This window comes from Anguilla anguilla, chromosome 3 (genome assembly GCF_013347855.1).
Source record: "Anguilla anguilla isolate fAngAng1 chromosome 3, fAngAng1.pri, whole genome shotgun sequence".
Taxonomy (NCBI): domain Eukaryota; kingdom Metazoa; phylum Chordata; class Actinopteri; order Anguilliformes; family Anguillidae; genus Anguilla; species Anguilla anguilla.
In genome coordinates this window covers 50,203,291-50,221,339 of record NC_049203.1, presented here as the reverse complement: position 1 = coordinate 50,221,339, position 18,049 = coordinate 50,203,291, and the positions used below count along the sequence as shown (strand labels likewise).

General features: G+C 40.7%; 1 protein-coding gene across 2 annotated transcripts in view; it reads right to left on the bottom strand.

The window, feature by feature from the left end:
- Window positions 1–18,049, bottom strand: part of fat2 (FAT atypical cadherin 2) — a 44,430-nt gene that overhangs the window by 13,828 nt on the left and 12,553 nt on the right. For both annotated transcript variants that reach the window (XM_035409691.1, XM_035409690.1), the window contains exons 5-14: window positions 16,611–16,922; window positions 15,971–16,181; window positions 13,599–13,738; window positions 12,960–13,235; window positions 12,293–12,503; window positions 7,552–11,604; window positions 7,076–7,272; window positions 6,281–6,434; window positions 5,082–5,315; window positions 2,331–2,720 (exon numbers count right to left, since the gene is read on the bottom strand). In XM_035409691.1, coding sequence (XP_035265582.1) covers window positions 2,331–2,720; window positions 5,082–5,315; window positions 6,281–6,434; window positions 7,076–7,272; window positions 7,552–11,604; window positions 12,293–12,503; window positions 12,960–13,235; window positions 13,599–13,738; window positions 15,971–16,181; window positions 16,611–16,922 — 6,178 coding nt within the window. The remainder of the gene's footprint in view (window positions 1–2,330; window positions 2,721–5,081; window positions 5,316–6,280; window positions 6,435–7,075; window positions 7,273–7,551; window positions 11,605–12,292; window positions 12,504–12,959; window positions 13,236–13,598; window positions 13,739–15,970; window positions 16,182–16,610; window positions 16,923–18,049) is intronic.

Below are 18,049 nucleotides of genomic sequence, written 5' to 3'. Positions count from 1 at the left end.
GTTGTGTACTGACAAAATCACGAAACAGCCATCTCTTTCAACTAATTACAGGCCTTAGATTCATGCGTCAGTAATGTGTCATAAGCTAGTTCCCCACCTGCGATATAAAACAATTGAACAGGCCAGGTTAAGCAGAGGGCAATGTGAAATAGGCTTTTCATTTCCCGCAATTGGTTACAGAGAACTTGCATATGCTGTTGCACAGAGAAAATGTGCAACAGCATATGCAAGTTCCCAGGCAGCCTGCACACTTCAATAAAACAGGATGGCACATAAACAAATCTAACTGCATTCCTCAATTCCACACAGCCCCCTAGGCTTCAACAGGTACAGAACTGCTTGGGGGAAGATGATGGTTTTTGTGTTTGATATTCAGACCATAACTGAGTTAGATACTTTTCCCAGAGAGTCCCCCCTCCCCTCCCACTGCAGACATCGGCTGCCTCTTAACAGTCTTAACAGGCTAAATCTGTCATTCCTTTAAATTCTGTCAGCAAAAGTGTTTGCCTTCTCCATGCAATGCCCCAGCTTACTCACACATGAGCACGCGTGAATGCCAAGAAAGCAGACTCTCTAACCCCACTGATAAATACTTAGTTGAACTTCTTTCATTTCCATTGACTTCAGATTGGCTTCCTTATGAACATCAACTGACACAACAGCTGACACTTTTAGCTCCTTCCTAATCTGTTATACCTGTTAAACATACAGCTGGTTTAATTGTGCAAAGGAGATAACACTAACAATAGAAGTTACTGATGCAAAGATCAGGCAAAAACGTAATCAATGATAACTTGGAAATACAGTCACAATCACACAATCATACTGCACAGGCAGCATTACAGGATTCTGTCAATGAGTTCACAGATACAGTATGATGATGGTGGATTGCAAAAGTTTACCACGAATGTAGGCAAATGGCGCTCGGATAGCTGTGCCCATTACTCACAATAATTGAACCACTACAGTATTCAAGATAGAGACAAGCCCAAAAAGATGTAAAACTGTGACATCTACTGGGAGAAAGAGGGAAGACCAGTGTGTTTGTTCTATACTTATTCTGTGAAACTAGGAGTACCGAGATAAAATGAAATTCATGTTGCAAAATACATTTGTGATGGACTGCATTTTTTGTGGATCTGTCTAGTGAACTATACAAACTTGGCCAATTTGATTAGACAGAAACAGAAATCAAAAAATGTTACTTTGCAGTATGTCATGAAAAAAATGCAAGATTAGCAGGTCTGGCCTACAAACAGGTTATGGTCCGAGAAAGTGAAATAAATCACGTACTGAAGATACACGAAACGTTCACTTCATTCAACCATAGAAAACGTATGACTTGTTATCATTATTTTGTCAGTTTGTTATTTTAAAACTCACTGCCAATAAATCAAGTAAGACACCAAATAATGCAATTACAATCAAACACACACAGTGTTGAGAAGAACTGATTTCCTCATTGGTAATGTAAACAGGGGGAAAATTCTGAATGGTTTTAAAGAACAGCTTTTGGCACAAACAAGTTTGTGGTATGCTCAGTGCACATGGCAGCACATTGCACAGATCATCACTTGATTTCCTCCACAAGCCCCCTAATTATTTAGAAAAAACAACCATTGTGTGGGAAATTGTTTGTCAGCTTATAAATAAATCGCCTCGATCCAATGTGAAACTCCTGCTGAGCGGTGGGGTGGATTGGGGGGGAGGTTGTGCAGATAATTCTCTGGGAGCTGCAGTGAGCAGAGAAACCAAATCTCAACATGAGGGCGGCTGGCTTGCAGACATGTCAGCACAAGTGCATGAGTCATTAAATGCGCTTATGTCCTTACATAGAAGTCATTGTGATAGCAAGCAACCAGAGATGGGCCTAAGACTGAAACCTTGGGAAGAAAAAATGTGATCAGGTTCATAGGAACCTTACCAAATGACAAAAAAATGAATTATCATACCAAAAAATAGAAATTTGATAGTTTGTATGCTATCGCACACATAATAATTAATTCCACATTTTCAGTTTCAGCATAAGATTATTTTAAGCTTTAAAAACCAAGAATGAGCTGTCACAAGAGTATCTCCAATACATTTTTGGTTTGCAGCATAAAAATCACTATTACAAGCGTATCTGGAAGTCTTGTTTCAGAATTCAGGAACGCTAGCTAGTAAATATGTTTCACTTTCCCAACAAAATAACTGTATACGTCTTAGTTTCATAACTCAACAAGGCAGTAGGTACAGTGCTTGTGCTTTTAAAGAAAGCATTAAACCATAAAACGCAAATAAAGCTGAGCTTGTCGATAATTCAAATGAAAAAAGTCTTTCGGCCTTACCGGTTTCAGTATCAATTTCAAACTTTCCATGCTCGTTGCCAGAGATTATGTCATATGTAATTGGCACGTTGTCGGTTGCATCTTTGGCCAGGGCAGACACACTCAGGATCTCGGTCCCGACCGCGGTGGACTCTGGGATCTGGGCGGTGTATTCGTTGCTCAGAAAGACCGGCTGGTAGTCCTTGAGGTCCACCACAGACACGGTCACCGTGGCAATGGAGGACCGACGATGAGGGAGCCCCCGGTCGGTGGCTTGGACCTTTAGCTCAAACCTGGACTGGGATTCGTCAGACAGAGACCTCTCCAGACGCAGGATTCCAGAGAACTCATCCAGGGAGAAATACCGGCTGTCAGGACCCAGCAGGGAATACACTACCTCTGAGTTTATACCTGCAGCAGAAGAATATCACAGAACACCTGTAAGTTATGCTTCAAATAATATATAAAACATCCCCCAGGACAAAGGCTTTGCATGTAGCTTTTCTTTTGTGTTAGTCTGTTGGAATTAGTGTTTTATAATTTAGTTAATGAATATGATTGATGACTGGACTTACAATACAAGAGTGTGTTTTTACAAATGCTATATGTACACATAGTACGCACACACACATACACACACACACAGTGAGCGCCATAATGTTTGAGACAAAGACATTTTTTTGTTGATTTGGCTCTGTACTCCACAATTTTAGATTTGTAATCACATCTGATCAAAGTACACAATCTCAGCTTTTATATAAAGGCATTTTTACAAAGTTTGGTTTTGCCATGTAGAAATTTCAGCACTTCTTATAAATAGACCCTCCATTTCAGGACATCATAAAGTTTGGGACAAATGGCGTCACAGGTGTTTCTGTTTAGTCAGCTGTGTCCAGTTGCTTTCCTAGTGTAGGAATAGCTTTAAGTGTCTATTTTTATTCTAGCCTTTTGATTGCCTTTGGAGTTGGTTATTGACATAACATAACATAACATAACATAACATAACATAACATAACATAACATAACATAATGACGAGAACAGGCCATTCAGCCCAAGAATGTTCGCCATTTTCCTGACTAAATGGTACCATCCGCTCTGATAACCTACAGACTAAATAGTATGTAACAACAAATCAAGCCTGGTCTTGAAAATCCCCAGAGTTTCTGCCTCTAATATGTGACCTGACAGAGAATTCCACATATTGACTACTCTGTGTGAAAAAATTCTTCCTAATGTCTGTACGGAATTTACCTTTTGCTAATTTCCATTTATGTCCCCTTGTTCTACTAAAAGAACTCATCCTGAAGAATCTCTTGTAGTTCACTTTGTTGATTCCCTTTATTAATTTAAGTCCTAAGCCTTTCCTCTTAGCTTAGTTTTACAACTCGTGTTGACAAATAATAACAGATGTCAAAGGTAATCAAAAGGCTAGAATCAAAAGTAGATACTGAAAGTGCTCTTATACCTGCACTAAGGAAGCAATTTAACACACCTGGCTAATCAGTGAAGCCATTTGTCCCAACCATTATGGTGCCCTGAAATGGGGGGGGGGGGCTATTTATAAACAGTGCTGCAATTTCTACACGATGAATCCAAAATGTTTAATAACACCCCGTCGCATTCAGCCCGCCAGAGAAGCGGATTGGTCCTGGCAACTCCGACTGTTGGAGGGAGCACATGCACCTGGGTTGCCTTAACTAATAAGCCCAGGTGCTTAAAGGTGTGTTGTTCTCCACAGTTCAGGGCCAAGACCAGGAGCACACACAGTGTGCGTGGGTCTGGTTGAGTTTCGTCTGTCCCATAAATAAGACAGAGAAATATTACACTACATTACATTACAGGTATTTGGCAGACGCTCTTATCCAGAGCGACGTACAACAAAGTGTATAACCATAACCAATAAATAAACTGGTCAGCTGAAAAGCAAATTGTTTAATTACAAATCTAAAATTGTGGAGTACAGTGCCAAATCAATAAAAATATGTCTTTATCACAAATATTATGTCACTCACTGTACACGTACACACAAATTCAATAAATATTGAACTAAGGCAATCAATATTTTCTTAGACAATGACCATTGCGCAGACAATTGTTGAAGCAGGCACTTTAACAGTTAAGAAATGTAAGAAATCTGCAGACTGGGAAAAAAAAAATAAATAAGTGAGGAGAAAGACGTGAGCAAAAACATGTTCCAGCAAATCCAGACTACTCTCGGCTCTGTCCCTCCCTAATACCTCCCTCCTCCCTACACAAGATCAAACAGACAGCCTACACATTAAGATCTGCTAAAAGAACATATCTGAGCTGTTAGACAGCAAGGATTGTGTGACTTTCAATGACGACATTCTTTAGTTGATTAGTGCTTCTCACCAATCTATTGTTCAGTGGTGCTTGTGGTCATAAGTACATGTTTTTCAACAGATTTGGATATGCAAGTCCAAAGAAGTTGCTGCAGTATATTGTCTGTTTCATTTTTACTCAGGTCTGTTCAGGTTTGATTACATTACAGGCATTTAGCAGATGCTCTTATCCAGAGCCACTTACACAACGTTTTACATAGTATTTACATTGTATCCATTTATACAGCTAGATGAAGCAATGCAGGTTAAGTACCTTGCTCAAGGGTACAACGGCAGTGTCCTCCCTGGGAATCAAACCTGTGACCTTTAGTTTGCAAGACCAGCACCTTACCCATTATACTACACTGAGCACACACTTATACTGACCACTGAGCAGAGGTGACCAAGTCACAAGTGCATGTATCATACCCGTATCTGGGTCCTTGGCATAAATGACAGCAATGGGAGTCCTCACGGTGGTGTTGTCAAAAACGGTCACATCATAATGGTTGGTGGAGAATCTGGGCGGGTTGTCATTTATGTCTTGGATCATCAGAAGTACATCAGCCTGGCAGGAGCGGCCTCCACCATCAGTGGCTTTGGCTACCAGGTCATACTCAACCTCCTGTTCACGGTCCAACACAGCCAGGGTGAACAGCTCTCCTGTTATAAACACACACACACACACACACACACACACAAACGCATACAAAATGAGTAGTGAGACTTTGTTTTAATAATGGATATGCTTTTTTCTCTCAATCATGATTATTTCTGCAGGGGTCACAAGTTTAAACAAGTCACAAGTACTGAAACTCAGCGGTTGTGCAACCACAGCATTTCAGCTTCTCTGATTGGGGCAGGAAGTCAACATGTAGAGATCTGCAAGCTAACTCTAAATTAGTCATTCTTAATTTGGAAAAAAAAAGAAAAGTTACTGCGCAAATGTCACTCGAAATGCATTGCCATCGGAAAAAATATCAAAAAAGAAGCTGTTTAGGACTTTTATCTGCGCCCTTTCTCTGTTATTTCTCAGAGCCATTTCCAACTGTAAAAACGTATTCAAAACAGTTACCTTCTTCACCACGCATGGTAACATTATGTGACTATCAGTATTTTCAAAGCCAATGCCAAAAAAATTTATGCAGAAAAATACTGGACAAAGAAATACATGTTCAAGCTGATTATAAAATTTCCAACAGTAAGATACATTAGGCTACTCAATTAGGCAGGTATGGACTAATACATACTGGAAGGTGTAATTATTATTATTACTTGTTTAAATAAAATTCTTATAATTCTCCAATTTCCGTAGTCACGGCAATGCGATATGCTAACACAGGTAATGTTGCGGCTCATATCAGGCATGACCAACAATAATGAACCATGATGGATGGTCAGATATGATAAACAATAATAAGAATGATTGATGAGGAAGGAAATACCTATGACAGGAAGAAAATCTGAAAACATGCAAGGGAGAGTCAGGGTCTTTCTCAACAGGATGCGTCCATTCCTTTGTTATCTGTTTAGAGGAATGGAGATTCTATCTCGCCCTAAAAACAAATAATGAACTGCACTTACCCCCACAACCCATCCACTCCACAGAGAAGAAAGTTGAGAGTTACCTGTCTGTGGATCAAGATGAAACTTGTCTGCATTGGGACCATGAAGGGTGAATGAGACCTGGCCATTAGTGCCAATATCGGGGTCTGAGGCTGAAACCTTCAGAATGAAGACTCCTGGGGGAGAGTTCTCCATGATGACCTCAGTATAAAGCAACTGGAGAGAGAAGCAGAAATAAATCTCAAAAAATGGCTAAACCTTTTCACAGAACATCAATAGAAAATAACCACCTCACTTAAAAATCTTAACTGACTGAAGAAATTTTTTACGTTTTAAAACTAATTCCAATCTGCCTGTTAACTAGTGCCTTTGAACGCACACATTCCATATATTACGGTTTGCTTTGCAACTATTGTCATATACATAGATACTCACATAGACACACACAATCACATACATATGCACACATATTTCTGTCTGTCCTGGATGCCTCTATCGATCTGTCTGAGCCTGTCTATCTATCTGTCTTCCTCTGTCTTTTGTATTGCGTGGGTCTGTGTTGGGGAGGCAATAAAGAATAAAAAATAAACCTTAGTTGTGAATGTTTATCATATACAAACGTGTCCATTAACACAGTTTCATAATTTCAAGACAGTTATTTACTCTTCAATCAAATGTCTTGATTCATGTTTCATATTAATAAAATCTCACTGAAAATATGCATGTTATTATGACTCATTTTACCCTCATTAATCAAATACCTGAAATGTGTGTCAGCTTGCTGGATAATGTGCTTTTGCACAGATGTGATTATTGCACATAGCAGGGATTCGCATGGGCCTGTATATCTTCCTTACCTGTTCACAGAGTGGACTGTTATCATTAATGTCAAGAACATGGACATCTACTGTGGCAGAGGCTTGAAATCTTCCATCAGTTGCAACTATTTTCAGGCCATATCTCTCTTTGGTTTCTCTGTCTAGAGAGCCTTTGAGGGTCACCTTCCACTCCTCTCCCACTTGTACAATGGAGAACAAGTCCTGGGGGTCTCCATCTATACATAGTTGAACAGATTATTCAGATCTAGATACACTTTAATGATTCTGTCACTAACATATAACTTTCTTTCAATCCATAAAAAATGATTTTAATTTCAAAGATAGCAGTCTTTATTGCTTAGTGAAATAATGTACGAATGATTTTTGGAGTAAATAATTAGAAAAGAATAGATCATTTTGAATAACTTTCCTTTACATGGTAGACTAAAATGCAATTTGAGAAGTGAAAAGCCTGTTTGCTTCCTCCTTCTGTTTTTAGACGTTCTGATGCTCACCTGTAATATAGCAGGCAAACCACCTGTTGTCCTTTGACACATCAGCATCCATTATGCTCATGGTGGTAATGACCACACCAGGCCTGCTATTCTCAATGACAGAGCCCTGGTACACCTCTTCTGAGAACTGTGGAGGGTTGTCATTCTCATCTGTCACAATCACCTCCACCAGGACAGAGGAAGAGAGCTTGACCTTTCCCCCATGGTCAGTAGCCACAACATGGAAACGGTACAGCCTGGTTGTCTCACAGTCTGTCTCCTTTAGAGTGGTGATCCAGCCACTCTCGCTGTCAATGGTGAACACCTCGCTGATATCATCTGGGTCAGGCTCCACCCTGTAAGTCACCTCTCCATTGGTTTCCATGTCTGGGTCATTTGCTGTTACCTGGATGACAGTTGTCCCTGGTGGCATGTTCTCGGCCAGGAATGCCTGGTAAGGGTTGGCCTCAAACACAGGGTGGTTGTCATTCACATCTTGGACTTGAATGCTCACGGACACAAGGGAGGCCACGTCGGTGCCATTGCGGTTGCAGTTAGCCATGACATCAATCTGGTACCACTTTGTCTTCTCATAGTCTATGCCTTTCTGGACAAAGAGAGCTCCACTGTCTTTGTCCACGCCAAATACCTGCTCCTTGTTGCTCTCCACAGTGTTGCCATCTACCAAGCTGTATATGATTGGTGTGTCTGCATCAGCCTTGACTACTCCTATTTCTGAGCCCAAAGGGAGGTCCTCTGCAGCAGAAAAGGTATATAGAGGCTCTGAGAACCTTGGGAGGGGTACTTTGGGTGAAACTACCTTTACTTGCACTGGTACAGTAGAGTTGTAGAATGGGATGCCTCCATCTCGAGCCTTGATTTTGAAATTAAAAATTTTGTTTTCCATTCCGACAAGGCTCTCCTTGGTACTGATGACACCAGTGAAGGGGTTGATTTCAATGACCTCCTCTGTCACCTCCTCTGCCTCATCAACAGTGTAGGTGACATCGGCGTTCTTTCCGTCGTCTGCATCATACGCCATTATCTGGATGACAGGGGAGCCTTTATTTACACTGGACTGAATGGAAACTTGGTACTCAGATGCCTTGAACTGAGGAGCATTGTCATTCTCATCAGTGAGGATTATTTTTACAGTGCAAAATCCAACCCTTCCTCCACCATCTTTTGCCATAACCTTAATGGCAATCACTCTCTGGGTTGGGTTTTCCCTATCAAGGGGCTGAGATGTCACAATTTGGCCCTCATTGTCAATGGAGAATTTTTCATCTGCCAGTTTGTTAATGATTGTGTAGTCCACACTGCCATATGGACCATCGTCAGGGTCTATTGCAGCCAATCTGATCACACGAGTTCCAGCCTCAGCATTCTCTGCCAACTCAGCCTCATAGATACTTTGGTCAAAATGGGGATTGTGCTTGTTGCTGTTCATCATGTCAATGTTGACTGGAGCCGTCTTTTGAAAAATTCCATCTGACACGGCCACTGTGAGGTTATAAAAAGGATCAAGGCTTTTCTTGCAGACATTAGAGAAGGAAATTATACCTGAGGTCCTATTTATGGCAAAATGCCTGTCTTCATTTCCAGAGAGTATTGTGTAGTCTAGATTATTGAGGTCCCCACTGTCTGGATCTGATGCTTGGATTCGAATGACAATATGACCGCATGTGGCCATTTCATTGAGAGTAGCATGATATTGGTCCTTGCTGAACTTAGGTGGGTTGTCATTAACATCAGTGACATTCACAATGATGAAAGCCTCGCTCGTCATAGGAGGTACACCATGATCTATAGCCTTAACTATCAAACGGAACTGCTGTATGTCTTCATAGTCCAGTTCTTGTGTTGTTACAAGAAGACCACTCTGTGGATCAATCTCAAAGAAGTCAGATTCATTTTTTCCAGTCCCAGCTATTTGATAAGTTATGGCTTTGTTTCTTCCAGAGTCTTTATCCACAGCAGAGATCTGTAACACGGAAGTGCCAATTGGCAATCCCTCTAATACATTTGCTGTGTAACTCAGTTGCTGAAATTCTGGGGCATTGTCATTAATATCTTCAACTTCTATCCCAACTGTGGCATCAGAAAAGGCTCCTATTACAGAGTCTGTGGCTCGGACTGTCAGAACATGCTTGGTTTGAGCCTCATAATCCAAATTATCGGTGACACTCAAGACCCCTGTTTTGAAGTCAATGTGAAAGGTTCTGGAGGCATTTTCTTCAATAAGGTTGTAGATCAAACGATAGCCCTCAGGATTCCTGGCTTGTACATGCAAGATGGTAGTGAATGGAGAAATGTTTTCTGGAACCCTCAACGGGTAGTACAGGCTTTGAAATACTGGATTGGACCTGTTCTTCACCTGGATTTGCAAATCTGCTATGGATGCCAAACTAGGCATGCCCTCATCTTCAGCTAACACACTGAGAACATACCTATTCTTCGATTCATAGTCAAGGGGCCTTTGAAGTGACACGTCCCCAAGATAAGGATCTATCCTAAAGAGGTCAAAGTCATCCTCCAGCAGATATGTGATGGATCCATTTTCACCAAGATCCTTATCTGTTGCTGTCACTTGAAAGAGTACATCCCCAGGCTCAGCATCGTCAGAGATCATGATGGAGTAAGGCAAATTCAGAAACTGAGGTGCATTATCGTTAGCATCGTTGATGTACACCTTTACATTGGCTAAAGCTATTCGTGGAGGACTATGAAAGTCCCTCACTTCAACTGCCACATCATACACATCTTGTTTCTCTCGATCAAAAGGTACACCCGTGGTTTCAAGAACACCAGATGTCTGGATCACTGAAAATAACCCCCCTGGGTTTAGAACTGTGTACAACAGAGGTTCATTCAGATAGCTCCCAGAGGCTCTTACAACAGCTAAGGTTTTGACAGATGTTGTGTTTTCCATCACCGTAGCTGCATAGAACTTTTGCTCAAACCTAAGACCAGTCATTGTGATGTTGGTGGTGTTTATTTTAACGATGGCTGTATCTTTGAATAAACCATCAGACGCCTTGACAAACAGCTTGTAATTAAGTTTGAGGTTGGAGGCGTTGTCCACAGATATAATACCAGTGGTAGGATCGATACTAAAAGCATTGTTAAAATTGCCTTCGTAAATGCTGTATGACACATCTGAATCTGCATCATCTGCTGTGACTTGGATGGCTTCCATGCCATGGAAAGCAGGCAACATGATCGAGGATTCATAAAGTGGTGCTGTGAACTTGGGGAAACAGTCATTGAAATCTAGAACATGGACAGTTACTTTCGCTGGTTTGGATGCATAAAGAGAGGGCTCCCCAGAGTCACGGACCTGAACAGTGAAATGAATTTCGGGAGTTAGTTCAAAGTCAATGGGAGTTATTATGGAGAGGGTCCCCATGCTCGGATCAATTTTGAAGACTTTCTGCACTTCGGGTTCCAGGATTTGAAAAGCTAACAGGGCGTTGGCATCACTATCTGCATCAGTTGCCTGTATCACTAGAGGGGTGTTGTTCTTTCCCATCACCATGCTGTTTATGTGTGCTGACTCACTGATCTGCCCCACAAACTCCTCCTGAAGAAAAACGGGAGAGTTGTCATTCTCATCAATCACATAGATGTTCACCACTGCATCTGAGTAGCTCCCTGCCAGGCTGGAAGCTCTTATTTGAAGCCGGTAGGAGAAGCGCTCCTCAAAATTGAGAGCACTTTGAATTGAGAGGACCCCAGAGAAGTAGTTGATGTGGAAAGTTCCATTTGGGTCCCCGCCTTTGATCTTGTAGTGCACAGCTGAGGAACTAGAGGCTGTGACTGTAAAAAATGGAGAACCTTTAGGGGTAGATTCACTGATCTCAGTGAAGTATTCATTTGAGGAGAACTTGGGTGGTGTTTTTTCAGAGAGTTTAACATGGATATTGACAGGGCTTAAGTCACTGCGCTGGGGGAAGCCCTGATCAGTAGCCTTCACAGTTAAGTGGTATTGTTCCTGTGATAGGGTATCTAAGGGCTTAGCCACCTTTATATGTCCAGTTTGAGGATCAATGCTGAAAGCACCTTCAGTGTTTCCTGAAGAAATGGAAGAAGAAAAAAGATAAGAATATATACAGTATGGTTCAAACAAAATAAGAGCTTACTTAGTTATTTATTTTTCAGTCTCTCTTACTCACTCACTCACTCACATGCTCACATATAGTCCATAAAGTAGAGGGTACATTACATATAATATATTATAAGAAAAAAACTAAATGCAATTGAAATCAGAGACTTATAATTCCAGTACTGAAAGGTTATAGTGCAAACCAGGGATTTTATGTTTTAGGACCTTCCTCTGACACAATCAAAACAAGCAATCACCTCTAAAGATCAAAAGAAAATACAAAAATAAATACATGTAAAAAAAATATAAAACCAAAAAATTATGTGATGATCAGACATCTCAGTTGTGCAGTAAATAAAATTTCCCCAGTATATATTAATGAGAAAAAAAATATTTTTCTCATTAGTAAGTTTTTCTTAAAATTAATCTTCATAATAAAATAAAACACATTAAAGGTATACTATGTAGGATTTCTACCTTAAAAATATTATAATATAACTATTCTCAGTCAAATAAAGTCATAAGGATACTCTTTTTTCTGCATGCGGTCACCTGACCACATAGCTGTTCATAAGTCTCTTTACTGTCATGAAAGACCATAGAATACAACTGCACATATCACTGGAAAGGCAAATTATAAGAAACATATGTCAATACCTGAGTGAAATGAGTAGACAATCTCAGCGTTGCTGCCCGTGTCCTTGTCCAGAGCTTTAGTTTGCAGCACCTCTGTCCCAATGGCTGCCAGGTTTAGCACGTTAGCCTCATATCGTGAGCTCATGAACACTGGAGAATGGTCATTGCAATCCTCCACATAGACAACAGCCTTTACGAAGTTCCTCTTCATGGGGATTTCTTGATCTCGAACCTGTGACAGCAATGAGGGGTTAATTTTATTTCACATAATATTTGCTACATTTGCAGAGATACATTGTATTTACCTTGGATCTGGGAATTTTGTTTCTCAGTTGGTAAAGACTATGAACAAACCAGAAAGATCTAAGCATTTTTATTTGTACTTTTGCACTTAGCTTTGACTGTCAATAAATCACTTGCAACCACGCTTGAGCTCTCTGGGACATTACTCTTCTTTATTTATGTTCTAGGTCAACAATGTCAGCCTGGAGCTTTCAGATTTAAAGATACGAAAGTTACAGAAACTAAATGTCCACTGTAGAGCCAACCCTTTTCAGTATTAGTTCTGCTTTGTTCATTCACACACTGAGCTATGGTCATTTTAACTGTGTGCTTCACATTGAACTGAAGGAGACTGAAGCAGACATGTTAAATGGTACCACACAGTGAAACACAGTGGCCATCATACCATAAAAATGAGGGTGTGCACAGGTAAGGTCTCATAGTCCAATTTTTCCTTTATGACAAGAACTCCACTGTTGGGGTCCAGCTGAAAGTGACGGATGCTCTCTGGTTGGATGCTGCTGTGGATGGTGTAAAGAAGCCTGCTGTTGAAGTCTTTGTCTTCGGCACTGATCTGCAGGATGTCTTTCCAGGGGGCAGTGTCCTCTGGGACCCTCACCTCATACTGGCTCTTGAGGAACGTGGGCCGGTGCCCATTCATGTCCACCACACGTATGTAAGCCTGAGAGTTCAATCAAATACACATTATTACTCAGTAGAGCAACCATGCTGTTGAACTACCCCAAATAACATTATGGCAAATAAACTTTTATGTCATATTTAGTGGCCTGCTTCATACTTTCATAACAAAGGCAGGAAATACCTCCTGAAAAAAGTCATGGCCAAGCTGAAAGATAAAAACTATATATGTTCAATGCTGTATTCCAAATTACAGGTCACATGTATGACAAGCGTGATGGATGCCTTTTTAGGGTTATGTTGTTCACAGATAATTGCACTGCCTTAGAGATGTTTGCCTTGATGTTCTTGAATGTTGTGTCAGCAACATTGTTTGGACAGAATGCGAGCAGAGTGGAGCTCTAACCTGCGTGGTTATGGTCTGGGACCCATCTGTCACCCTCACTGTCAGGTTGTAGCTGGACCTTTTTGCTGCATCCAAGCGCCTGGCGATCATGATAGTCCCAGTGTCCTTCTCGATGTCAAAATCCAGCTCATCATCACCCCCTGCAGGATACAGATGGTCCTTAAGCCCAATGCCCTCTTGGGAGCCTGGAAACAATATCTTTGGACTTCTGCGTGTACCTATTTTTAACATATACTTTTGGCCCAGGGAGGGCAAAAACCACACTGCCCTGCCCTAATCTGACAAATGTCACATGTAGACGCCAACATACAAAGGGCATACTTGTTTATCCATGAGATCTAATCATTAAGATACAGTATATTCCAGTCTTTTGAAATTACATAATCTGATTCTGAAAGGAACCTTGCCACTCCCCCCACCCTCTGTTACATAATGAGAGGTCTTGTGGAGTGGCCCCATGTCCTCCGATATCCACCAACAAGCCAACAAGGCATCCATCTTCATCAGTATCCCCACGTGAATTAACAAACGGTGCAAGGTCACATGAGAGGGTCCCCTGGCGAGGATGCACGCCACGGGTAGATGCCATTGTTTAAGGGGAAACATTTGGCAGAGCAATGCCCAGAACAGACGTGGCAACCAGTGGGGGCGGAGTCATGCTTGTTTTCCCAGATGGTGTTTATGAAGAAATCTGCCTCTTGGAGGCTCAATGGCTTCATTATTTTAAAGAGGCATCTATCTCTTTTTATCTCACCAGAGCAGTAGTGTGATGATTCTGAGACTCTTTTGTCATCAGATTATTTTATGTCATTACTTTCACAATTAGATTTTACTTTGAATTTAATTACAAAAAAATGCACGCACGCATACATGCACACGCACGAACACACATGTATCCTCCTGACTGTATAAAATCTCAAAATAACTTTGAGATTGAGATTGATGGGGATTTCACACTGACTCCTCTAGATGGGGAGGCCGGAATGCTTCCACCACAGTCAGAGAAGAAGTATGGGGGTTTAGAAATGTCTTCTTCCATACAGTTGTTACGGTTGGAAAAGTATTTATCAGCCCAGTCATAATTGTGAAGTTTGATCCAGACTGCATGGGACTTTTACAAAATATACTAAACTTTCACATTCCCATCAGGAAGACACACTTTTAACAGATATGTAATAATACATATTGCAATACGATCTTTACAATATCTGCAGGACTAATATAACAATTAGTTCAGGATTACTTTTACTTACTTTTTGAAAGGAATTTTTTAAATTTTTTATTTCAGCAAAATTTTTTGTTTGTTTCTGCTGTAAACACCCTCCCTACCCCCCACCTCTACAAGCATGGGTGGATTGTACCAGGTGGGTGGTAAAGATGCCGCCAGGATGACTCCATGCCAGGAGAGTGATGACTTGCTCATCCGCGCCAGGCTCACAGAGCACTGGCCTGTCATCAGAGGAGCCCCCTGGCAGAGGCAACACCCACAGGCTGAGATCTTTCCTGGGGCGGTCTTCTGACAGTCCCCATTCCCCATGTAACCTAACCAGGTCACGTTCATTCCTTGAGCGCAACAGTTGTCAGGCAACATGGGAGTACTTTCATGAATGGAAATGAAAAGGTTTTGATCTTGTGACGGTACTGGGTTAAAAACCGCCAGGTGTATTTATGTAATATCACTATGTGCACGACTCCAGTCCTGGAGGGTCGGTCTCTGTGCTGGTTTTTGTTCCAAACATTTACCTTAGTTTTTTTTTTATAGTTCTATAAATTACGGCAGTTCATTCCTGAGTACAGGAAAACATTTTAGGTTACATTTGTAGTCCACGGCTGTAGCCGGTGCTTATTCAAATGTCAGGTCAAAATAGGATTGAGCTAAATAAATAATTAAGAGCAGAAGCTGGCGCAAATCCTGAAAAGGATTGGCCTTTTTAACTAGTTTGCCTTTCATTCTTTAATTATTCTCCAATTTATCTTAATTAATAATTGTATTTTATGTTGTTGTTCCATGGCTTGCTGCCATGCCACTGCACTTAATACGTATCTTTCTTTTATTTTTAACAATTTTATGACTTCATCTATTATTATTTTATTCCTGTGTTGCAATGATCGTATCCCTCTTTTTGTGCAATGTATTGTATTGTATGGGGTTGCAATAGGGTTTGGGTTGCAGTCTATTGTATGAAATTAGCTAAATGAATAATAATAATAATTATTATTATTATTATAGTCTGTTAACATTATATAATATCAAGATAATTATACTGATTATTCAATGTGCTTTTATTTATTTATTATTTTTTGCTTTGCTATTTTTTCAGTAATGCAAAATAAAGTACTCGACATCAGTACACAAAAAAAATGTTCCTCACCTATGATGTCAAACCAGAGGAGGCTGCCAATTCTGTCAGTGCTGATTATCCCCACCATATGATTGACAGGATCCATCTCCATGACAGCAAAGTTAAAGTGTGGCTCGTCAAAGGCCAGTGTTTCAGAGGTGGCCATTGGCTTTGGAATCCACTCAATATCAAGGCGAGCTGTGGACTTCCTTGCTGGGCTTCCATGGTCTGTTGCTTTGATCTGAGATTGAATTACATGAACAATATTCATAAATGCATATCGATGGATGATACTAAATCCTTAATGATCCCACATATGCATGAGTGTGTAAATATATAAATATTAAAGTAAACCAATTTTATTATTTTTGAAGTTTATTTTCTTAACCCGGTAAAAACAAGACAAGCAAGGTAGAGAGTAATATTGAAATACCATCTCCTATATGCAGTTTCTGCAATTATCAATTGAATTCAGTCTTCCATATATCTCATATATTACAGAAATTATAAAAATACAACAAATCATTACATTATATGTTTTATATATATTTTTTTTAAATATATTTTATATAAAAATTCAAAAACTAGTAATGGGTAGGATTTCTGTCAAATCCTGGATTTGGCTGAAAGCACAGAAAACAAACAATTTAAGGGGAGTGTGGCATTGTACCGTGAGGATAGTGTAGTTTCCATGTCCAAAGTCACCCTTAGAGGACACCACGCCAGTTGTAGGATGGATATTGAACTTGTGCTCCAAGTCATTCTCCAAGCTGAATGTGACCTCAGCGTTCGGCCCCTCGTCGTCGTCCCGGACAACCATCCTGTACACTTCCTGTGGCTCAGTCACACCCTGCCTCTCGGGCAGCTTCACCTGGAAGAGTTTGTGGCTGAACTGGGGGCTGTTGTCATTCTCGTCCAGCACCTGGATGACCACGGTGCCTGTGGAGCGCAAGGCCGGGGTGCCATTGTCAGACACGATCACCTGAAAGGGGAAAGCAGTCGGGGTTATTTGTCTCTGCAGTTGGCGTGACCTTAGATTCCAGCGTACACGGATCACTTCAGCTCACAAGCTGTAATGACTGCTGAGGGGGGGGGGGGGTCTAGATTTCAGCCAGAACACAACAGTCAAAACACTCGCTTAGAAGTACAGAGAAATCTTTTCTCATATCTCTGCTGTCTAATTTGCGCTTTCAGATTTCCATTTGGAGTGCCAGCCTGTTTGTTTACAGGTCCTCAAAGGTCTCCAAAAAGGCCTGTTTATCAACGATTAACTTAAGTTATGTTATGCCTAATTCCAATTCTGAATGTATACATGTCTGAAATATTTTGGTAGGTAATGCAAGTACAGTCTACTGTTGTGTTTTTGGTTTTGCTTCTAAGTGACAAGGGGCTTTTTAAGGGGCTGCAGATTCTTGTCTCATGAGTGTAAAGCAGCACCTTTAGCTCTAGAATGTTTTCTGTAGGAAATGCATGTGTTTGTTTCTACCATATAACCTCAATGAGCGTGTTAGCTGTATACATAAATGTTCCTCCATATGTAACACCATAGTAAAAGGTTTCATGCAGGGGCCAGCATTCAGCTGGCATGCATAAAGTTAAAAATAGATGTAGGTAAAATGCTTGATTATTTTAATAAATGGGTAAGTTAAATTAGAGAATCCAGACTCAGATATGGCCCTTTAGGAGTTCCCTAACTCAGGTCTTCAGGTAGTTAAATCACTACAAATGCAGACATTTAACAGTTCTTTGACAGCTAAATGGGCACAAATGAAATTAAAACGCCAGCTGGGATATAAGTTTTATCAAGGCTACAGTAGCCACAATGGAATGCTTTCTTTTAGCCAAAGGCCTGTATTGCTGGCAACTGATAGAACAGAACAGAATGAATAGAGGGGGTTGTATAAGGACTTCTTCCAGTGCTTCAAAGCTATGCAAAAATGTGGCTTAATCTGTAACCTAATATTCAAAGGAAATTCTCACTCTCACAGGTGTTGTACAGAAAGTGGTGGTTTGCACCCAGAAATTTGGAGACATGGCCAGAGGCTGTAAATTTGTGAGAGTATTTATCACATCACTACGGGGATCACTGTCAGAAGATCCTCATAAAAG